Source organism: Achroia grisella, unplaced genomic scaffold (genome assembly GCF_030625045.1).
Source record: "Achroia grisella isolate CSIRO2021 unplaced genomic scaffold, CSIRO_AGI_Agris_v1 utg906, whole genome shotgun sequence".
In the NCBI taxonomy this organism is placed as follows: Eukaryota; Metazoa; Arthropoda; class Insecta; order Lepidoptera; family Pyralidae; genus Achroia; species Achroia grisella.
Window position 1 is genome coordinate 198,111 of NW_026713064.1, and position 21,426 is coordinate 219,536.

At 33.0% G+C, this 21,426-nt stretch overlaps 2 protein-coding genes across 7 annotated transcripts in view; both read right to left on the reverse strand.

Moving 5' to 3' along the window:
* Positions 1-806: 806 nt before the first annotated feature.
* LOC131853758 (uncharacterized) lies at positions 807-7,991 on the reverse strand. Its single transcript, XM_059204788.1, has 7 exons — positions 7,638-7,991; positions 7,062-7,337; positions 5,953-6,294; positions 5,245-5,588; positions 2,116-4,731; positions 1,744-1,852; positions 807-1,395 (listed from the first exon to the last, which is right to left on the reverse strand). Exons 1-7 carry the CDS (start codon positions 7,914-7,916, stop codon positions 856-858), a joined length of 4,506 nt encoding a protein of 1,501 aa, XP_059060771.1. The 5' UTR covers positions 7,917-7,991; the 3' UTR covers positions 807-855.
* A 4,700-nt stretch (positions 7,992-12,691) lies between these two features.
* Positions 12,692-21,426, reverse strand: part of LOC131853868 (semaphorin-1A) — a 344,763-nt gene continuing 336,028 nt past the window's right edge. Inside the window, exons 9-17 of one of the 6 annotated variants that reach the window (XM_059204943.1) lie at positions 20,769-20,914; positions 20,195-20,277; positions 19,484-19,712; positions 19,007-19,155; positions 18,446-18,571; positions 17,287-17,497; positions 16,557-16,758; positions 14,785-14,929; positions 12,692-14,329 (exon numbers count right to left, since the gene is read on the reverse strand). In XM_059204943.1, the coding sequence (XP_059060926.1) occupies positions 14,858-14,929; positions 16,557-16,758; positions 17,287-17,497; positions 18,446-18,571; positions 19,007-19,155; positions 19,484-19,712; positions 20,195-20,277; positions 20,769-20,914 (1,218 nt within the window). In that variant the 3' untranslated portion in view covers positions 12,692-14,329; positions 14,785-14,857. Of the gene's footprint in view, positions 14,330-14,784; positions 14,956-16,550; positions 16,759-17,286; positions 17,498-18,445; positions 18,572-19,006; positions 19,156-19,483; positions 19,713-20,194; positions 20,278-20,768; positions 20,915-21,426 lie in introns of those variants that run through there. The other 5 variants (XM_059204940.1, XM_059204944.1, XM_059204941.1 and 2 more) reach the window with 5 other exon arrangements.

Here is a 21,426-nt window from a genome sequence, read left to right on the forward strand (position 1 = left end):
ATACTACTATATAATGAATGTCACAAAAATTATTAATAACCTGGACAAATTACACAGCGGATTTATTAAGAGAGAGCTTGTGTTATAGGTACTATATCACTGGTAGAAACACAAACATACATAAAGTATAAATATACAGAAAAAACATCCAGACCAATATAATCATACACAAGAAATGATGTCAGGTTGACCCCCACGCGGTTTTCCCTGGAAACCAGCGTGATAAATTGCTATTTGCCAAGGTAGGGTAGCTGAACTGACTTCCAATTTATCATTTTCCACTGGTACCCCGCCAGCGTAGATCGTTGGCGCAGATGGGTTCATGAGTGCGTTATCTTCTAATATATAAAATTCACGTGTTACAATGTTAGTTACCATGCACTCCCTAAAACGGTTTCACTGATTTTTAAAAAAATTTATATGCATATTCAGTTGGTCTAAGAATAAGCTACTGTTTATGTTTCATACCCCTAAGTGATTTAGGTTGTCCACCCCTAACTTTTTATTTAATTATTTGAACAACTTTTTATTTGGCATTAAAAAATGCATATAACCCTAAATTTCTATCTTCACCTTTCTATCACCAACCCCTGTTTTTAATAGCGATATTAGTATTTAAATTTTTATGACGAAACGAATGCCGGGTCGGCATGTCATCCATAAAAAAACCCCTGACCACCAGCAGTAAAGCGTTATGCTAAAATTCTAGACCACAGAGGCGGAAACAGATAGAGTTGGTTTCGCATATATATAATATTAGAGTTGATAAAATAAAATTTGTAACAAAACAATTTATTATTTGCAAATATGTAGATGTAGAAGAACATAATAAATTATTATATTTCTACAAAAAGCTTATACACTATCTTTCTCCTTGTGGTAGTTATTAATTATATTTTTTCTTATATATGAATATCTGCTAATAGCATCCTTTTCTGGGAACACCATAATATTTTCAGGAGACTCATATTGATTAAATTCTTCAAGCTCAAATTGTATTTCGTCATCAGAGAATAAATCAGGCTCATGTATTTCCATTATTTTCATGGAAAGGCATTGGCAATCCTTCAAGAACTCACATATATCTTGGATGCTTTTAGCTGTTATTACTTCAAAAGACTCAGACAAATACATTATTGAACAGCCGGGACATTCGAATATTTTGTTGAGAATAACACCACACCATTTTAAGAATACGTCCAATTTTATACTTAATTCCAAAGTAAACCATGGTGATGGAACAATGGTTTGTTTATCCAAAACTACAGTCCAAGGCTTACAGAACTTTAACAATATAACACAGTTATCATAATATCCTACTCGTTTTACTGTATTATTCTTTTCAAGTTCAGCTAACCGATCAATCAGTGTATTATTGTCATAATTGGTGACTCTCTGTAACAAAAATAACGTATTTAGGATAATACTGTATTAAATGCAATGCAATTTCAGCATATACATATATTAAGAAGAGATAAATAAGCATAAAAGTAGAAATAAATAACAAAACCGAAATATTTCATAGAAAACATCAAATAACAAAATGAACAAACAAATAACCAATTAATGTGTTTTTTAATAACAGATTCTTGATACTAAGTCATTCATTCATGTATATAATAAATGACAAAACATACATAAACATTCATAACAATAATTTAATGCTGGAGTTATTGTTCTGAGGACTACAACACAATTGTTAAATTAATAGAATACAGACATACAGCGATAAATTTACCTTACCTTTAATTCTTTAAATGTAGCTCCTTTTTCACATTTTGTATTCAAGTGTTTTATAATTTTGTTTTCATTGGCAAGTTCCATATTATTTTCACACTTTACTATTGCTTTTCTGAAAAATAAAATATTAGTTATTTAGTTGATATTTATAACTTTACTAATCTGGCAAACATTGTTTGGCAATATAAATTATTACTAGTGGATATTTTGGTACTCAATTAAACATAAGGGTTGATGGTAGAAGGTGAAAATTTAGGGTAGTATGTATTTTTTTAATGCTAAATAAAAATAATCTCTAACATAAAAAAATAAAAATTGGGTGGACCACCTTATTACTATGGCCATATACAGGGAAATAGTTATGATTAATAATACCTTGAAAATTCATTCAACGATTCCTCGATATTAAGTGAATTATATAATTCTGAAAATGTCTGTAAGCTGCTTTTATTAACAAGGTTCAGTGTTCCAGATTTTAGTTTATATTTGGTTTCAATATCTATTACACTAAGATGCTCCTCAGATATGGAAGAGTCAGACGGCCCAGTATAGAGTAAAGGAGTCAGTGTTGTAATGTCCAACAAACCACATGTGTTAAGCTCGCAACACACACAGTTGATACCGGGCAATCCATTTATTTCTTTCTGAGATATATCACTCTGCAACACTTGCGCAATATCGTCGGTGAATTCAGAGTTCAGTCGGCATATCCATCGACGCTGATAAGCAGCCGATGTCTTATATGAAGAATCAACTAAATCTTGCAAATTAATTTTGTGTAATTTGTTATTGAAAATTTTCTCTTTGGGAGTTATTGCTCCAGATTTACGTAATTGATCTACTGCTTTTCGGAGCATCACTTCTGGGAAATTTTTGAACATTGCATAAATTTTCTTTGCAACTGAAATATGAACTTCTTGACTACAGGATAGTACAGTGAACATAATAGCTTCTTTTAGTGTAGGAAGCTCTAATTCTGATTCGTGTTTTGATTTATATGTGTTATATGGCTTATTAGCTGAACTTGGTACAAGTGTATACTTTTTATAGAAGTCATCCAGGCTGAGAGCAATGCAAGGTTGTGGGTGGGTAAATGTTTTGCTATTTCTGACTTGATTTATTATGTATACTAATTCCAACATTGGCAATCTAGACTCACTTGTATATTTTCCTATGTTGGTTGGGTAACGAATTCTGATCTTTCTTAAAAAACCTTCATATTTGACCAATAGATGTCGTCGACGACGAAGTTCACTTAGTAGGCGTTCCTTTTCATAAACCAGTACAGGGTTACTTTCTAGTACCATTGCTCGTCTATGACAAACACTCTGAGTTTTATTAGGGTCTTTCATAGACAATAAATCTTTGGCAACAAGGTTTCTAACTCTAAGGCAACCTGGCTGTGAAGTGGGACTCATAATTGTTATAGCAGTTTTACACATCATAATAATTATATCTTCCTCATTTGTCCATGTTATCAAAGAGTCATTGGTTCGATTTCTTTTTTTTATTTTAATGGGTGCTGGTACTTCCTCTGTAACTACTTTCTTGGGTTTTACCTTTTTCCTTTTAACTTTTGTTCTGTGTTTTTCTATTTTAGGAAATTTCGGTCTTTTAGACAATATCTTATTTATTTTCGGGTCAATTTTAACATTCACACTCTTGTGCCATAATCGTGGTATGTCCATAAAGAAACTGGAGTCATATCCACAAGGCCCCATGCCATCGCCACTTCTTTCACCAACTTTTATTTGCAATACTTCTTTCTGTGTTCTTATGGGAGGGATTATTTTTTTATTCTGTTCGCGCGATGGCAAATCGATAACGGTTTTAATGCTGATTTGGAACACAGCCGTCCAAAAGGTGGAGACATCATCTTGAGTTTCAAAGGAGAAAAATCTTTCTAAATCTGAGACATCTTCATTTTTTCTAGGCCATACACCTGCTGTGTCTATTATTTTAGCCGAGCGATTTACATAGTACATGTAGTCGGGAATATAGCTTGTTGAATCGGCCCCAGGTGATTGGCCAATTAGTTGTATAAGACCAAGTACAGCTAATGTTTTTAAGTTTGATTTTAAAGAGTTTTGTAAGTTTTTGGATTGTAACAATTCCCTGTGTAACTTAGGTGGACAATCTCTCAGTTTCAGATATAGTGTTTCGTCATTTACAATTAAATTTGAGATATTTAAGTTTCCGAAGTTACTTAGACTCCCAATAGCAAATTCCACTGTCATTTCCAGAATAACATCATGTAAGCATCCAAAACCGACGGGAAGATCACTGAGTACTTGGGAGTCATTGAAATACGCTAATTTTGTAACCAATTCATGAAGTTTTTGTATTTTCACATAACGTGGGAAGGAAAACTTAGACACTGGTTTCTTGATACTGGAAGATATGGCTTCTTTGATTTGTGTGTCTTTGGTTAAGTATGCTCTCATACAGATATCTTTATGTTTAGCTTTGATAATAGGGTCAGTAGCTTTTATATGTGGTGCACATATTAAAATAGAATACTTTTGTGGAGATGTGGGCCACTTAAGTTTTAAAATTTTTATTTGGCCATCGGTTGCTAATTTTTGAAGAAATAATTTCAATGCCTTTGTGTCCATAGGTGACTCACCAATTTCTTTCGCAACTAAGTTACTTAATGTTTGGTATCCAGATACAAACAGTTTTTCTCTAACAACTTTTAGTAATCCATTTGCAAATTTTAACTGTCTCAAAGTTAAAATTTTCTTTGAATTAAGCAATGATATTCCGTGTATATTTTCGTAACCATCGAAAGTTTTCACTTCCATAATATCATTTTCTGCAGTCTCAGGGTTTATATTATTGTCCTCACTTTCAGTTTTAATTTTAACAGTGTTTTCACCGGAAACAGATGGTGTTTGTAAATTTTTACTCATATCTAAATATTCAAGAAGTTTTTTCTTTTCTTCAGCATACTTAGCATCCATTTGCCCTGTGGTAGCAATAGCAATATATCTAAAAATAGAAATAAATTACATATACTAGAAATTTTATAATTATATCAGAATTTAGCAAAGATTATAAAAGAAATTTATTGTGTTAAGTCATATATAATTAAATAAAAAAGAATGAACAGCTAAAATAAAATTTGTTATTATTGTTTAATAATTTTTGTATTATTATTACAAGAATGAGATGTATAACTAACAATATGATGTACTAATTAAAGGCATTGGTGCTCTAGTGGTTTACCACATCACTTTATTTCCTATGGTTGTGGGTTCGATTATATTCATAAGTTAGAATGTTTGTATTGACCTTGTTTTGTATATATATTATAGGTGTATATATATTTACAAAAAAAAATTCAAATAGTTATTCAAGTATTAATCAATAACACAACCTTTGCTTTGCTTGGCATAGAAGGCTCTGTGTGAATTATCCAGGTATACTAATATTATTAATTTCAATGTACTCAAAATTACTGATACAATTATACTAGGAATACTTTTAAACATATTAAAATACCTGGCCGTTCTTTGGCGCCCTTTATCCACCAAACATTCTCTTACAATTCCATTTGCTTTGTACACTTTGCAAATAGTTCTGGCAGTGTAAAATTCGATACCTAACATATATGACAATTCTACTTGGGTTAAACCATTCAGTCCAGCATCAAGAAATCTTTCATAAGCCTGTCTTAAGAGATTAACTCCAACTTTGTACTGGAACTTGGGTGGAACTTCAGTAGATTCATCCTCTGACTGTGATGATTCGTCACTCTTAGGTGCCAAAAAAATAAAGCGCTTTGCTACTGGGCGCTTCCTTTTGCTACCTGCAGGTATTGGTTCTTCATCTACAGATTTTTCTACCTAAAATTGTGTTACTGGTATTAGTGATTTCTCAGAAACATCAGACAGAACGGAATAGTTCTTCCATACAGTCTGATGTAGAATTTGGTAGTTTGGTTGATAATATAAACAAACACATTTCACTAACTATTGAACTTATTAAAATACAAATACTGTTTTGATCAGATACCTACAGGTATGTGACCAAAACACGGTAGAGTTCCATATGTCTAATACTTTTACTTATAGGAAAATGTTAATTTATTTGTATATATACAATAAATTATATGCCTACTTATTTTCTTTAACATAATAATTGTTAATATGTAAGAATCATACAAAGTTTTAAACAATTGCCAACAAAAATATAGAACAAGTTACTCACGAAATTAAATACATTTATAGTTTTCTGAAGTCTTCTGTTCATTTGTTGGGATATGAAACCTCTTTTTATAACCTCATCAGTTCTCTCACTGTAGTTGGGTTGATCTTTCAAATAATTCAAAAGATCATGGATCCTACCTACTTTAGGCATTGAAAGGATAATACTCTTGTAAAATCTTTTCAATCTGACTATTAAACTCTTGACACCTCTACCAGCCAATACTTGTGTTAGAAACACAACTCGAATTAAATCCATGTCTTGTAACATTTTTCTATTATAAAACAATAGTTTTGGGTCTTTTACTATTTTTGTTAGATTTGTTTTTCCAACTGTCATTTGTCCCTGGAAAAGATTATTATATATATTTATTTTAGATATATTATGTTTATTCTTTTTTTATTATTACAATCTTAAGTACATATTTCAAATTTAATTTGGATTCTTTATTCATGGTCTCCCATATTGGTAAGAGCCTCCTCCAACTAGCTTCATGATATTGTTTGTAGCTACACTCATGCAGCTAGCTGTATAAAATCTAACTTCATCTTCATCATCCTATGGGGGTCCCCTACTGGATTATTAGATATAGATCATTCATGCCAAAATGCACTACCTTCAGCCTTTCTCTTTCAGTAGTTACCATAAACTCTAGATATATTGTCGCTCCCCCTAGTGCAAGACATCCTACATAATATTTGCAGAATAAATTTAGCTGACAAAAACCTAAAGTTAACATGTGTTGTGCAGTTAAAAATTTTAAAAATGTTATTGTGATAGATGTCTATATCAGGATAAAATAAACTTATATTCTATATTCCAGCTTTGTAGATTTAGTAGTTTTAACTATGTGTTGATAGTAAGAAAATTCATTTATATAGATTACTAGTTGGCATCATCTACTTTATCTATTAATTTATTAAGACAATAAATAGCCTATGTAAGTTCTCATGACACAAATTATTTTCACATAAAATTTCTTTAAGACGAGCTCAGCCTGAAGACATAATAAATAGACAGACACACTTTTGTATATATAATATTGACTGTAATGAGACACAGGTACTGTTATAACATTTACAAGTGATTTATGACATCAGTATGATACTTACATTGTGTCTTGATTTTCCAGTTAATTCCAAAATACAGAAATGTACTGGTGTCAATTGTGACAAAAAGCTGATAGGTAAATGAGGCGCAAGAGCATGCCATCTCTCTTCAATAGATGCTACTAAAACTAAACAATTATTATATTTAGACACAACTCCTGCATATGACATATTTTTAATCTTTTCTTTGTCCAGCAAAATTCTTTTTTTATAATTGGCACAGGATCCAAAATCATTTTCTACTGGGTGGTATTCATATGGGCCATCAATGTAATCTTCCTGAAAGTTAATTTTAATGTGTAAAAGGAAAATAAAATAACGTAATAAGATTTAAATACCGAATTTGAATATCAAAAGGCGGTCTTATGGCTATAAGAAAATTCTTAAAAATATACATATTGGTTGAATCAACATCTATAAGGTTACTCATTAATATTTTTTAAAATAAGTTCACAATATAATATAATCAATTTGTGTAATGTATGATAAATTACCTATCCTCAGATGGCTTATCTTTTTAAATCTATCGGAAGTTAACAATGAATAAAAATTGGTTTAATGAATTGTTATTCTACTCACAGGATCTTTCAAGTGGCCACTTTGTTCATCAATTATTGTGAATCTGTCGATAATCTCAATATGGGGCACAGGCTCGGGGACTTGATATAGAGATATACATTTACAGTCAATAATATAATTCCAAAAACGAATTTTCATTTTGTTTGTAACTTGCGACGAGGCACGATACTCTATTCGTCTCCATAATAGATCTATGCCGATGCCTTCGAGTCCTTCTAAAGCTATTTCATCAATTATTATATCTTTGAAATTAAATGTAATTTGATTTTGTAAATCCATGATTTTTAGTCAGATATTAATAAATAAATGTATTTTTAATATATAAATGTAATATTTAACTTCTCATGGTGCCGAATGTCAATTTCATGTTGTGTTATAATTGTCATATTTGACAATGACATTTGGGAGCGACGTCTTAAATGATTAACACTGAGTAATGAATACTCACTAGTGATTACTTGGTCCTTTCGATATTACTACAAATATTATAATATTTAATTAAATAAAATAAAAGCCAAAAGAAAGAAAAAATAAATATATAATCTTCCACTGGTGCCCCGCCAGCGTAAACCGTTAGCGCAGGCGGGTGCTATATTCCATTATTACCCATAAAAAAAACCATCATGTATTTTTGGTGAATTTGGCACGATGACTTCATGATCATCTTATTATACCCTGCCAACGTAAAACGTTAGCGCAGATTAATGCCCCATTCCATTATCATCCATTAAAAAATACGTACAATCGGATAATAATCGTTCTTCCTGGAAACGATTGCTGTTATTTAGAGGTGGGGAGAGTGATCTGATTTATTCCTTCACTAATACTGTAACAGCGCGTACCATTAAAAAATCAATATAAACAAACCCAGAGACTGGGTAGGGTCATCATTATCATTACATAGCATTAAACAAAGTCACTGTCGCTGTCTGTCCCTATGTATGCTTAAATCTTTAAAACTACGCAACGAATTTCGAAGGAGTTATTTTTAATAGGCAGAGTGATTCAAGAGGCGGGTTTATATATATAATACATTTCGCACACCCGTGCGAAGCCGGGGTGAGTAGCTAGTAAATTATAAAAAGGCCCTCCTAATTATAGGTGTTCATTCATGTTGAATTCGCTACGGTCATGAACTCGGTTGTGCAGTGGTTTAGTAGGTACACTGCCTCAATCTTTGATGATCGTTTCATCTTTCAATACAAAATATTTTTAGTCGTGAGTATGCCTGTTTGTTCTATTTTGCGCAATTGCTCATATTGAGAAATACCTAGATTATATATAAGTCCTACAGTATTACAGTATTTAAGCGCCAGATCCTCGCTATTTAGGTATATGTGTATTAGTTACAGTATGTTCTAATATGTAGACAAGGATAATTCTGGGTACCAAGTAAACAACAACATCAAGTTTCAATATTTTATTTACTAAAGAAAAGGAATACATTTTATCCTTTGCTAAAATATTTAGCATAATATTAATAATTGTTTAATGAGAAAATGATCATAACATTTGAAAACAATGACGAGTAAAATACAAAATCATTGACCATTTCGAGGCATTTATTTCATATTTTGCAAATCAATGTTTTACAATCTATTTGTTTCTATAAGTATATAAAAAAATTGCACTCTATAAACACTGGCAGCGAATACGGTGTAACAGTTCTATCACTGCACTTCCTCTTTGCGTTAATATAGTAATATAATTATTTATAAAACTCCTACTTAAATCTATGGAGTGTCTAAAAAGCAAATTAATACGGTCTTAACAAATATATTAAACATTTGATCGAACGTATCAATAGAATATTTATGAACGTTTTATGGGAAGTAACTGGTGAAATAACAATCGCTGAGATGAAAAATGGACAAGTACTTAATAGGAAAGAATTGGAATAAAAATATTTTTCATAATAAGTACTAATCAATGTGATTGTTTCGGCACGTACCTAATTGCGGTCCTGACATAGACTACTTAACTAATAAATTGTTTAAATAATGTTATTAACATTTCTCAATTTAAAATATCTTCTTTTGCCAATCAGAATCAAAATCTAAGTTTTCTCTCATACAAGTATCCAAAGGTTCATTCTCAAAATCATAATTTTAAATACAAGTTTTCACCCCTTTACATTTCTTTTAAAATTCCCGCTCTCTCGTTTGCGGACACAGATCAGAACCAAGTTACTTTTGTGTTCTGTGTTGTATGTCTTATCTACGTTTGTCTTGTCTTGCCCGAAAAACGCTATAGAGCGATCCACACGAAACTAATTACAGTACAATTTTTTAAGTTGTAAAAGTTTAAATATTTGTTTTTATTCCAATTCTGTACCATAAATCTCTAAAGGGCAGTAGCTAGGTGTGATACTGAAGGCACACTATAGAAACTACGCCGAGTAAGTGAATGCAGTTAATATTACAGAGGTATTTAAATAGTTAGGCACTTCCCATAACAACAGGCTTAAAGCTTTCAATACGGGAGGTGGCTTCGTAAAGAGATCTTTTCAAGAAACTTTAACTATATGGAGGTCTTTATATCATCCTTATTCTGGGATTTCCTCTAGTCTATAGTCCGTCAGAGGTTATTGAAAATCTCCAATGCGTTTTGAGCTGCTTGGGTTTTCTCATTGAGAAATAGATATTTCCTTTCGTTTAGGTTTACGGTAAAAAAAACTCGACAAATCACAGCAAATTTCGGCTCTTGTAAGGAGCAACTACGAATCTGCTAATCACGAATTGTTCAATCACAGCTAATTTTTATCATTACTTTTCTCAAAAAGTAATAGAAAGTAGGTACTGTGTAATCGTATGTCGTCTCTAGTATGATATTCAAACAATACCAAAAAATCGTGTAGGTACATTCTCATTAAATCAGTATTAAATTGTTCATTATAAAGTATCATAAATAAAAATATTAAATCATTTTATATTCATTGAAAGAACTGTTCTAAATAATTTTAATATAATTAAAAGGCAATGTATAATGTTACGCATGTGTTGATTCACATAAAGTTTCACTTTAAAAACACGAAACAATCGTGATGCAACAGCCCACAGCTGAAGTAATAGCAGCTAGTATTTCGAAATTTAAAAAAATATATTACAGGATTTAGTACAAATGGCACATAGCGTGCTTCGAACGAATGTTATTAGAAGCGTACCATCAGAAAAGTAAACCTGAATTATACGTCATCCACCCGGTTGGCAGTAAACCGCGTTTCTTTTTCTATGAAGACAATGATCTACCATAGAATGCGCATGTAATTCCCGTAGCGGACTCGGGAATGTTTCGCGGAATACGCACATATTTCACGCAATATGCGTAAAATCGACTGCGATCTGCGATTCGTCGAATGTACGTACCGCGTCAGTGACAGTTTTATGGACGCCAGTGATGTGTGTTTTCGTTTCATGCTAATATGAACTTTTATATACATACTTTTTAATTTGCTTTCCGACTCGTGCCGTTTGTTTTAAATCATGCACATTTTTTTAGAATGAAATTAAGGAAAAGAATATTGCACACAAAAATAAACAACTTAGTAATCGTTGGAACTCAATCCCAAATATATTTACATTAATAAATGTTAATAAACTGTAGTTATGATCATGGATAATTCGAGATAAATGTGATACAAACGCGCTATATATAGGTACCGTGTTGTACCTATCATAACATTTTAGATCATTTTATTATTAAATTCAATATTCTGTAAATACAGTTGCTTAATTCTTTAATTTAATAAAAGTCTTCAATTTCTAACACTAAGGCTTCGAGTTCCAAAACAAAATATAAGCGGTCTATAATAGACTACAGTACGATACGCTCTATATATAATCCTCAATATATTATAAATCAATAATTTACGCTTAATACAAGAGACTCTAGGCATGTTTATGTTTACAATTATCGTTACGAGTATAAAAAGGTGGTTCAGTAATTTAAACGTAGAAATGGTTATTGTACATTTCATTAATATTTTTAATTACTTAATACAAAAACAATTCTTAACAATTCACCTTCAAAAATTTCTTGCGCTTACACACTAATGCTTACTTTAGTTACTCGACGAAAACTAAATTTATCATTACAGAACTCGCTATTTACAAGTACTAGCCTCCCTTACGTATGTACGTGTTACATTTTTTTAATAATTACTGACTGCAAAAATGATAACCGTCCATATTCAAAATTAAAGTCAAGCAAGATATACATTCAGTCTTGAGTAACTATTAATCGACGACTTCCATACTTGTGCTTAATGTCAAGAATAAAACATGACATACATAAATATAGTTGTATTTGATTTCCATTTCAAAAGTTATATGTCGTCGATATAATTATCATATAACCACAATATTTTTTCTGTCCTAACGCTGGTTATCATTTTTTAAGTCCGTGAATTAAATCCGAACTGGCCGTGTAAAAGCTTCTATATTATTACAATATAACGCATGATACATATAATAATAAAAATAAACCGTCACGTGTGCGTTTACTTTGGTTATTTATAAATAAGTAATATACGAATTGGCAGTTCCATTCACAATTAAAAATAACTATTAAATTTATTAAGTAATACGTTATTAGCGATTACTACTATAAATAAATAATTTACATGAAAATCATGGCATCTTTGGTACGTATAATAATGTTAAATAAAAATAATATTGAGTATTACAAAGGCAAACTTGCGAATGCCTCTTTATTATTATTGTTAATAACATTAGTTTTGCATTCCAATAACTTTAATGAGGCGACACTTCTATTTTTACTTCGCAATGACCTCATTAAAGATGTTAGAGAGCAGATATTTAACAGTCGTCTACTGTACTTTGCTACTCTAGTGGCTTCTAATGCTTGCTCTAATATCAGTCCAAAACAAAAATGAGATATTGCAATTTACAAATTACAATCCTGTTGCGTATACTTAGGCACTAAGTCATTACAAATAGAATTGACATTTTCATTACACACATTCAATTGTCAACAATGAGCGAAGATGAGTTCTATTCATTACTAAAGGTAAAAAAAATGAAGACTAGCTAGATTACAAACGAGTTAGCTTTTTTTTAGGAAAGACATGAGTATCTCTTTTACGATATAAAATAGCAACAGGAACCTATGTTTTATCGAGAAAGGAGTTTTAACGTTTGGCCCACTTTTCTGGAAATTTAAATTTAGAATCAACAGTAGATTAGAAAGGAAATGTTTTTAGTGTTACAGAATGTATGTACACAATGATCACAGTTACACGTCGTAACCTTACTATGATGCACCAACAATCTAAATTGGCAATGTGGCATCACAGTGCCCTCTTATATCCTATGTATCTATGTATACATAAACGCTAAATCTATAACATTATCGAATAATTATCAAAACGATCTCCTAATAATCTAAATACACCCATAAGAAGCACTTTTTAATGAATGAATAAGTATCAGAACTTTATATATCATTTATACATGGTAAATATAATTTATATCATATTTTGTGTTTCATAATGTTCATTGGTTTCAACTATAACGTTATAATCGTCGTTTATTCTAGTAATAACGCGACAACACTAATAATTGCACTCGTGTAATATTTCTCATGAAAACGAAATATACTTGCTTCGAACTATGTTTACAACGGGTGTCGTTATAAGTGTTGTCGAGTTATACTCGTATTATACTGCTAGAACTTTAGAATAAGAGAATCATTCCTATAATTAATGACGTAATACTACAAATAGTAGGTATGTAAAAAAGCGACATATGCCCTCATTACAGTTTTTATAATAGTACAGCTTTTATACCTATCTACAAAAACAGTTGACGTGGGTTATAACAATGGAATAGGTGTACAAAGCTCTTGTACCATAGGGCAGGAAGTATGTTAGGTGAATATAAAATCTGCAATGAGCGACACTGTTTCATATTAACTATTCATCAACATGTTACCAACAAAAACTTATATTTTCACCTAAATTATTTGTAAACTATGTATAGTCTAAACAATCTACAATTTGTTACATTATTCATCTTACATACATCAATCGATAATATTGTTCCGTCTTTTAAAAAAAATACATATTTTTGTCACATTTCTCCTGATCACGTGATACGATCAATTAAGTTTGTGGATTATCACCAGTACGTATATATTTATTCAATGGAAGAGAGTATCTGATCACATTCAGTTTCGTGACCTATATTTTAGTATCCACATCATATATCTTCGTGCCATTGTAAGCGCACCCAACAGTGACTCGGGAGGTGCGCTTGTGAAATGGACTTTAATTACTATGTAATAGGCAACATTCTTGTACGTAGTCGTTACCACGAAACATTAACTATTGGGAGGGTCATCATTCGATTCAGGGAAAGCAACCTTCAATGCCATTCATATAACAACAATGCACTTTCGAATTTGGAATGTTAATCGTCCATAATGTCATTTTTAAATTTAGAACAGTGTGTTAGTCCGTTAGAGTACAGGGGCGAGTAACTCGTGCCAGTGAGGGGAATGCGGGGCGGCGCGCTAGTTGCGGTAGATGTAGGCGCATGGCTGCGGCGCGGGCGGCGGCGGGGTGGGGGGGCGCTCACCCGACGGTGACGGCGAGGACGACGGCGGAGACGGCGACGACGACGACCCGCCACCGCTCGCTGACCCTGAACCCGAGCCGCTGCTGCGCTGTGACACTGTACAGGTGTATAAGTTTCAATCAGCTCAGCTGATCACAAGAAAATAATAAACTGCAATTGGTACAAAGTCGTTTGCGTGGATATCTCTGGCCAATTGATTCCTGCCGCTGCAAGCTAGCTTTACTACGTAAATAAAACACCAAAAACATAGTCCTCAGTGACAGCGATGGAAAAGCTGTACCACGGGTGCTATAATATATATATTTTGTGAACTACATGAGACTTTACGAACGATACAACATTTTTTTTAGGTTTTCAGCTGCTCTACTTTGTATATCATGTAATAATATATTGTACGTATGTAATATTTTAACAAACGAATTAATAATCGAGGGAGTTGCAAACCAGTTCGCGTAATTCTTTTTTGGGATCATTCTCCTAAATTATTTTGTTAGCAAACTACAAAAGATTACTAGTATAAATGTAAACAAATTAAAGAAGTCTGCACTCACCCAACGTATGATGGTGGTGCGTATTATGTTTATGGTGATGCATTTGATCGCGCGCGTCCGCCCCGCTTGTTTCTCAGAGGTACACTTTCTTCACTGAGCGCGTGGTCGAGAAGCCATTGTCGTTGCCGCGCCTGTACCCATCGCCCTGCGGTCCGAATATTCCTGTGTTAACTAACATGCTGCGATGAATATGCGTGCGTGAGTTATAGAGCTGGTGAAGGGTTATTAGCACATTCGAATATTCATAAGTTTCAAATTTTACATGTCAAACAAAAAATTATTTAGGAAATTTTATTTACTTTTTTTTTTACTGGACAATTTACAAAGACTCAACGAGTTCCAAGCTAATTGAATTATATGTATTATTTTTTTAGTGCTGAAACTGATGAATATTTCGATGTTGTAAGATGATTAAGCAATGATATGATAACATGAAATGATTAATTGAAATGATCGACATATCATTTGCCATGAAATCATGCATTGTTAGAGAAAGCGGCAAATAACCTGAGCAACATTTTAATATCATGTGACTTGCGTAGTTAAACTTTTAGGTCAACAGCTGAGCGAGTTTCATTGACTTGGTTATTTTTTGTTCAAGTTATTTGCCGTTAATATTAATGATTCAATAAGATTGAACGGAAGTAATATTATGGTTACTTAATTTAAAGCTACATTAGTGTAAGTTAATGTTAATAATAGAATGGTTAAAATAATGTTCGTGTGTAAGAAAGAGCGGGTGCTTGTTGTTAAATCATGCAAAAGATGAGGTAATGTTTCTGCAATGGTAGAAGGTACCCTTAAAAACAGGATCATGTTCGCTATATAAACATTAATAACAAGATGTTCGATTGCTGGAGATCTATCGGTTCTCTTGATACTTCCACGCCTACAATTAACATTTGATATTACTTGTAAGTATTAATTAACATTTCGGGTAGGTGAGAAGAGATGCTTGCTTTCTCGGTGCTTATCGATTATGTTTGTGTACTTTTTGCTCTTTGCTTGACAAAAAAATGAATATCACTTTAAGATTAGGTATATACCTAATTATTTTTTTTATTTTAATTAGAGAGATTTTCTTCATTTTGTCAAGAATTCACTGGATCTTCTCATTTGATGTTAACTGAGCTACAAGAATAAGTGATAGGGTCGGTGACATTTATGTTTAAGTATTTAAGAACTGTTGAGTTACTTTAATGTATAAATAACTCAACAATATTGTTCCGGAGTCAGTCATCGTTGCTATCTTGGTTCAATCAATTCTTTAAACCTAATTTAATATGTAGTTACCTAATGTTAGTTCATCAATATCGTGCGTTTCATATATAGGTGGAGGATGACTTAATAAGAATAAAGTTAGGCCAGCAAGCAGCAAATCGTGATGAATACACTACGAACCAATCACAATGCTTTTAAGAGATACTGCAAGGAAGCAGACTTGATATTATATTAGGAATTTGATATCAATCCTTTTTAAACGTTCAGGAGGGTAACGTCAGTGACCGATCTGTTTTAAAAATTTATATAGTTAAGTTGACTACTATGTTTGTCTTAGTAGATTTTTTCAATTATTTTTATTTGTTTCACATACATATTGACTTCAGCTGCGGCTCTTTTATACGGCAGAAGTTTTCGTAATAATAATTGTGTTTGACTGAGAGGCAGCGGATATTTTACCTTGCCTCCAGCACCAAATTATTAGATTATATATATGAACCTGAAAAGAAATGAAGCCGTGCAATAGAACAAAGAATACAACTGACATTAACCTGATGAGAGCGGAGTGTTCCGAAGTTGTCGCGTCTGTACGCGTCGGGCTGGAACTGGAACAGTGTTTCGTGGTGGGGGTGGTACGGGGGGTGCTTGCGGAGCGTGGCGCGGGGGGACGCCGGCTTCGGCTGCGGCGCCAGCACCGGCTCAGCGTACGTTACTTCTTCTACTTGTTGGAGCAGCTTCGGCTCTGCTTGAATCCTGTGGGGCAATAATAATTTTATTAGTTTGTACGGTACAATGACAAATAAAAAGTATGCTTAATAAAATCATAATTTTTACGCTACGACAGAATGATACAACTATGTATACTAAACTTGTGGACTCGCATGGTTGTAAAGTATCTATATCTGGAAGGCAGGTAAACGTTTACCATCCGATGGCCCGTATAATTCGATGCTGCATCATAGTTGAAAAAAAAAAAAATCTACATAAAAATGTAAAAAATTGGTAATTAAAAACATGGGTAAAAATGTAAATTGCAAACAATGCAAACATAAGTAAATCGTATAGGTTTTTTCATATAATTGGAATGGTAAAAAACCTGCGTGAAGAGTAAGTGATAACCGTCGCCATCCTCTCGAAGGACTCTGGAGATGTCATGCACTTATACTCTATAATTTCACTGGCATATCAACGGAAACAAATCTATCTTACACAGGAAGTTTGCTGGCTAATCGCAGAGATAGGCTCATGTTCATGTGACCATAAATCCATGTCGACACGTACCTGTTAATATTCTGCCTCTGCTCGAAGTACTCGTACTCTGTGTCGGGGTAGGGCATGTTGTCGTCGTCGTCCTTCTTGCAGCGGCGGCCGCAGACGTAGCCGGCCGCGAAGCCCGCCCCGAGCGCGGCCAGCGCGCCCGCCGCCACGGCCAGCGCCAGCGTCTCCACCGAGTACGCCGCCGGCGGGGGATCTGCCGCCAACACTTCCGGCCCTATCATTTTACAATTACAGTGGAATCCGTTTACGATGACATTTATAATGGCAGGGAAATCGAATACGTCATATTAAGCGGACGTCGTACAAAATTTTTGTAAAAATAAGGAACCTCCTGATTTTGATAGTTTTTATGGGACACAGTACCTAGATATTATACCTAGATAATAATGGCTAGTAAGACAAATTCAATACTGTCTACTAAGCACTGCCGTGTCTAAACTGTGTCACTCCACCTTACATTTTCCTATTGTTATTTAGTATATAAGATCATTATTTCAATGTACATATAGTTTATTATCATCTGTAATACACATCGTCTCGACCAACAACATCGTATCATTTACCCGCAACATTTTTTATTTTAATAGAGAAAAATAAAATAGATATTATATATGTGTGTACAGAGGAATCCGTTTATAATGACCGTATGATGATGTGCCGTATGACTGTTTGTCACCATGGTAGTATAAAAAAATCTAATTACGAAAATGGTTCTTAACTCTATTAACATAAAGTAAAGACTTCTTGATTTTTCAGACATTACAGGTGAGAAGGCTCATTAGAGTTAAATTTTCTACTAGCGGTATTTGTCGGCGTGATACTTTTTAATTTATTAAAACAAATAAAATTTCTAAAACAAAAGTAGTTTAAGTTACTCCTATATTAAATTAGTAAATTATCTCTTACTCCTTACTTAGTAATTATCTCTTACTCTTATTCTTAGATTAGTAAAACAGACATTTTTAATGTGACTATTGTATATGCTTTCTTATGAAATTAGTTAAAAGCTATTAATTCGAAAGTACAAACAAATATTTAAAAATTTTAAATATTGTTAGTGATTTTTCTACTGTTAAAACTTTTTTAAGGTATTACTAAATATTAATTAAACCTACAAAAAAAAACCTTTTCTTAATTTGTGCAATAATAAAATATTATATACCTTCATTGTTATTACTGCCCCCTTTTCCATCTTTGTCTTGTACTATATTGATTACTTCTCCTTTAGTCTCCCGAGCGTCATCGTAAAGCCCTGAACTTAAACCACCTACGGCGCCTGCATCTTTACCTAAAATACAGATCATTATTAATTTTTTCAGTGTTTGACTAAACATCTTCCCTTTCCCATCTTTTTAAGACACGAGACCCATGTTCCAAAACTTTTGTTTATCTTGGTATGAGACCCATATTCAAGATATCAGTTTTACATTGGAGTTGTAAAGAAAAACGGGGCATTCTTGTTAGTTTTAGGCCGAAAAGCTGACACAATTATTATCTAACTAGCTTATCCGCATAATTTGTCTGCATCGCACTTACTTGACATATATTTCGCCCAATTTACGTAATATCTTTTTCAATTATAGCCTATGTGTTATTCTGCTCATAAGCTATATTTGTGAGTATGAATGGATGAATAGATCACAAATTTTCATCTTTGTAATATTAGTAAGATGTAAGAAATAAGATAGAAAAAGGAAAAAAGGAGAGAGAGAGGACTACATACTGTGAGGGCAGGCAGCATGACTACCAGTGCTGACGCTTTGATAGAAGGAATTCTCGTCAAGCCAGCGACTGACACCATGAGAATACGCTCGGCAACGACCTGCTTGCTTATCCCACGCGCAGTATGGGTCTTGCAGCGCCACACATTCACTGAAACAATAAGTACGCGTTAAAAGAGAAGGCATAGAAACGCTTACTGGGTATAAGCGAGTTTCATTTATTATTTAGTTTTATATATTTAAAAATATGGGTACTTAGGGCAAGTACTGTTAATGTTATTATAGCTTTATTCTTTATGCAAAATGTAATATCACTAACAAAGCATCTCTGATTTTCCTAATGAAATAAAAATAGGGCCTAGTGCATTCCTTGGTAAAATTGTAAACATGACATTATTGATATTAAGTATTTTGTCAGGTTTTCTACTCCCGCGGCTTGTGGGTCAGCTATACAGAAAAATGAACTATAAAATACTCACGAACAAGAGCTGATCTTGTCACTGGAACATCTATGCAGCCTCAAACTGAGGACTTCTCTATCAGATACGGCTATTAGCCTGGCAGCGTCTCGGCCAGCGCGGGCTACCCGTAGTGCCCGCACTGGGGAACCAGCTGCGAATGCTTGTAGCTCTTCGATTACTACTGGCACTGCACGCTTATTGGAGTCGTACGAAACGGCGTTGATTGCTTTTATGATTTTGCCGTTATCTGTAAAACATTTTAATTTGCGTAAATAAAATTAAAGAAAGTAATATATATTAAAAAAATCTAATATCTACTTGAAATTTTGTATTCAAAAGGGCAATAAATATATGTAATTGGCACCAGAAGTTTAATGAGAGACTATGTTTGGCACGAGTATTTGAGCTTTGATTATACTAAGATGTTAAAAATCATTTACAATTTGTAGTTACGTACTAATTTCTAAATCATATTATATAATTATTATTATTATAGGCATTTCAAATATTCAACACAGAATTCACAGCTGATAACTGTATGTATACCTCTGACAAAAAAGACTGATAGATCAGTATTGTGTTTTAAAAAATCTATCAGTATGTGACAGGGGCAAGGTTCCTTGATATGCATGAGAAATATTTTTGTTGCCAAAATATAATTCCTAATCAAAACATATTCTATCAAAATAATTCACATATAGAATTAATTAAATTTTCACAATATATTACCTGTGCCAATAAATAGCACATCATATGCTTTGCCTCCTGGTGTTTTCACTTGTGGATCTACAGCGATTTGCGTAAATCGATAGCTGTAAAAAAAATATAGCCATTATGATTGTGTAAATAAATAAATATATATAAAAAAAACTGTCTTATCCAAAGTATGTATATTATATTAAAATTCCTAATGTAGAATTATCATCGTATAAATTATTCAGGCAGTATTTACGTAGTACGTCAGAGTGTAGTTGCTTAGTGGTTTATTACCGCCAATAAGACGGATAGGACGTGAGTTCAAATTTGGCTCACACTAAACATTTTGCGTCAATTCATATTTCTATCCGATTCTCAGGTGATGGAAATACCAACAACAAATCAAACAAGATAGACGTTACCAACGTTCATCGAACTTATTTAGTTTGCTATTGCTCCATTCAATTCCTGTAAATTTTCCCTTGAATAAAAAATACATATATCAAGAGAAATGTGGGCGTGCATTGACAATATTTCTGACTAACCCATCAGGGTTAATAGCCATGAATGTATATTAATTTTAATTTGCTAGTAAAGTGACACTTACTGAAAACTGGTCCTTATAACTATTGGTTCCCCAAAAAAAGCGGGGACAGATTCGTCCATCAAAGCATGCGCTTTAATGAAGTTGAGCGTTGGGTCCGGCAGCTGTCTCGAGTCATTGTGACATGTGCCCGGACGAGGCTCTGGTACCTATAACATAAATGACACTTTGAATAATATTCTAGTCGATAACTGCAACTTTTTTATCACTTGAAATTGTTAAATAATAATAATAACACTGGACAATCCGCACAGCGCCATCCCAAGGTAAGCAAGCAAGTCTGTTATGTGTACTATAATAGATATAAATTTGCAAACACATTTTTTTGTAAATAGATAGATACTATACATATATAACGCCTAGAACGATACAAACTATCATATCCCTGAATAGAACTGTTTACATTATATAAGGAATCGAAACCATTAAAACAGACTTCCTCATGATAAGTGGAATCCGTCACCTATATATATGAATAGCACTATGGCTATCACGTATTCATGTGACGCACATACTATTCGTCATGTGTTGCCATTCTAGACAAAAAGAGTTATGTCTTTCTACATTAATTTTACTGTCATATATCATCCTTTAAGATGGAAAACATCTTATAAAGCATGCTGAAATAGTTGAGATAGAAGTCTGTGAAGTCTACCTCGGA

What these genes read in the sequence shown, in the direction of transcription:
- LOC131853758 (XM_059204788.1), bottom strand. Translation starts at nt 7,916, where the DNA reads ATGGATTTACAAAATCAAATTACATTTAATTTCAAAGATATAATAATT. An exon ending in GTGGCCACTTGAAAGATCCT is followed by an intron (nt 7,338 to 7,637) that starts GTGAGTAGAATA and finishes ATTAACTTTCAG; the next exon opens with GAAGATTACATTGATGGCCC. An exon ending in CTATAAATGTATTTAATTTC is followed by an intron (nt 5,589 to 5,952) that starts GTGAGTAACTTG and finishes ACACAATTTTAG; the next exon opens with GTAGAAAAATCTGTAGATGA.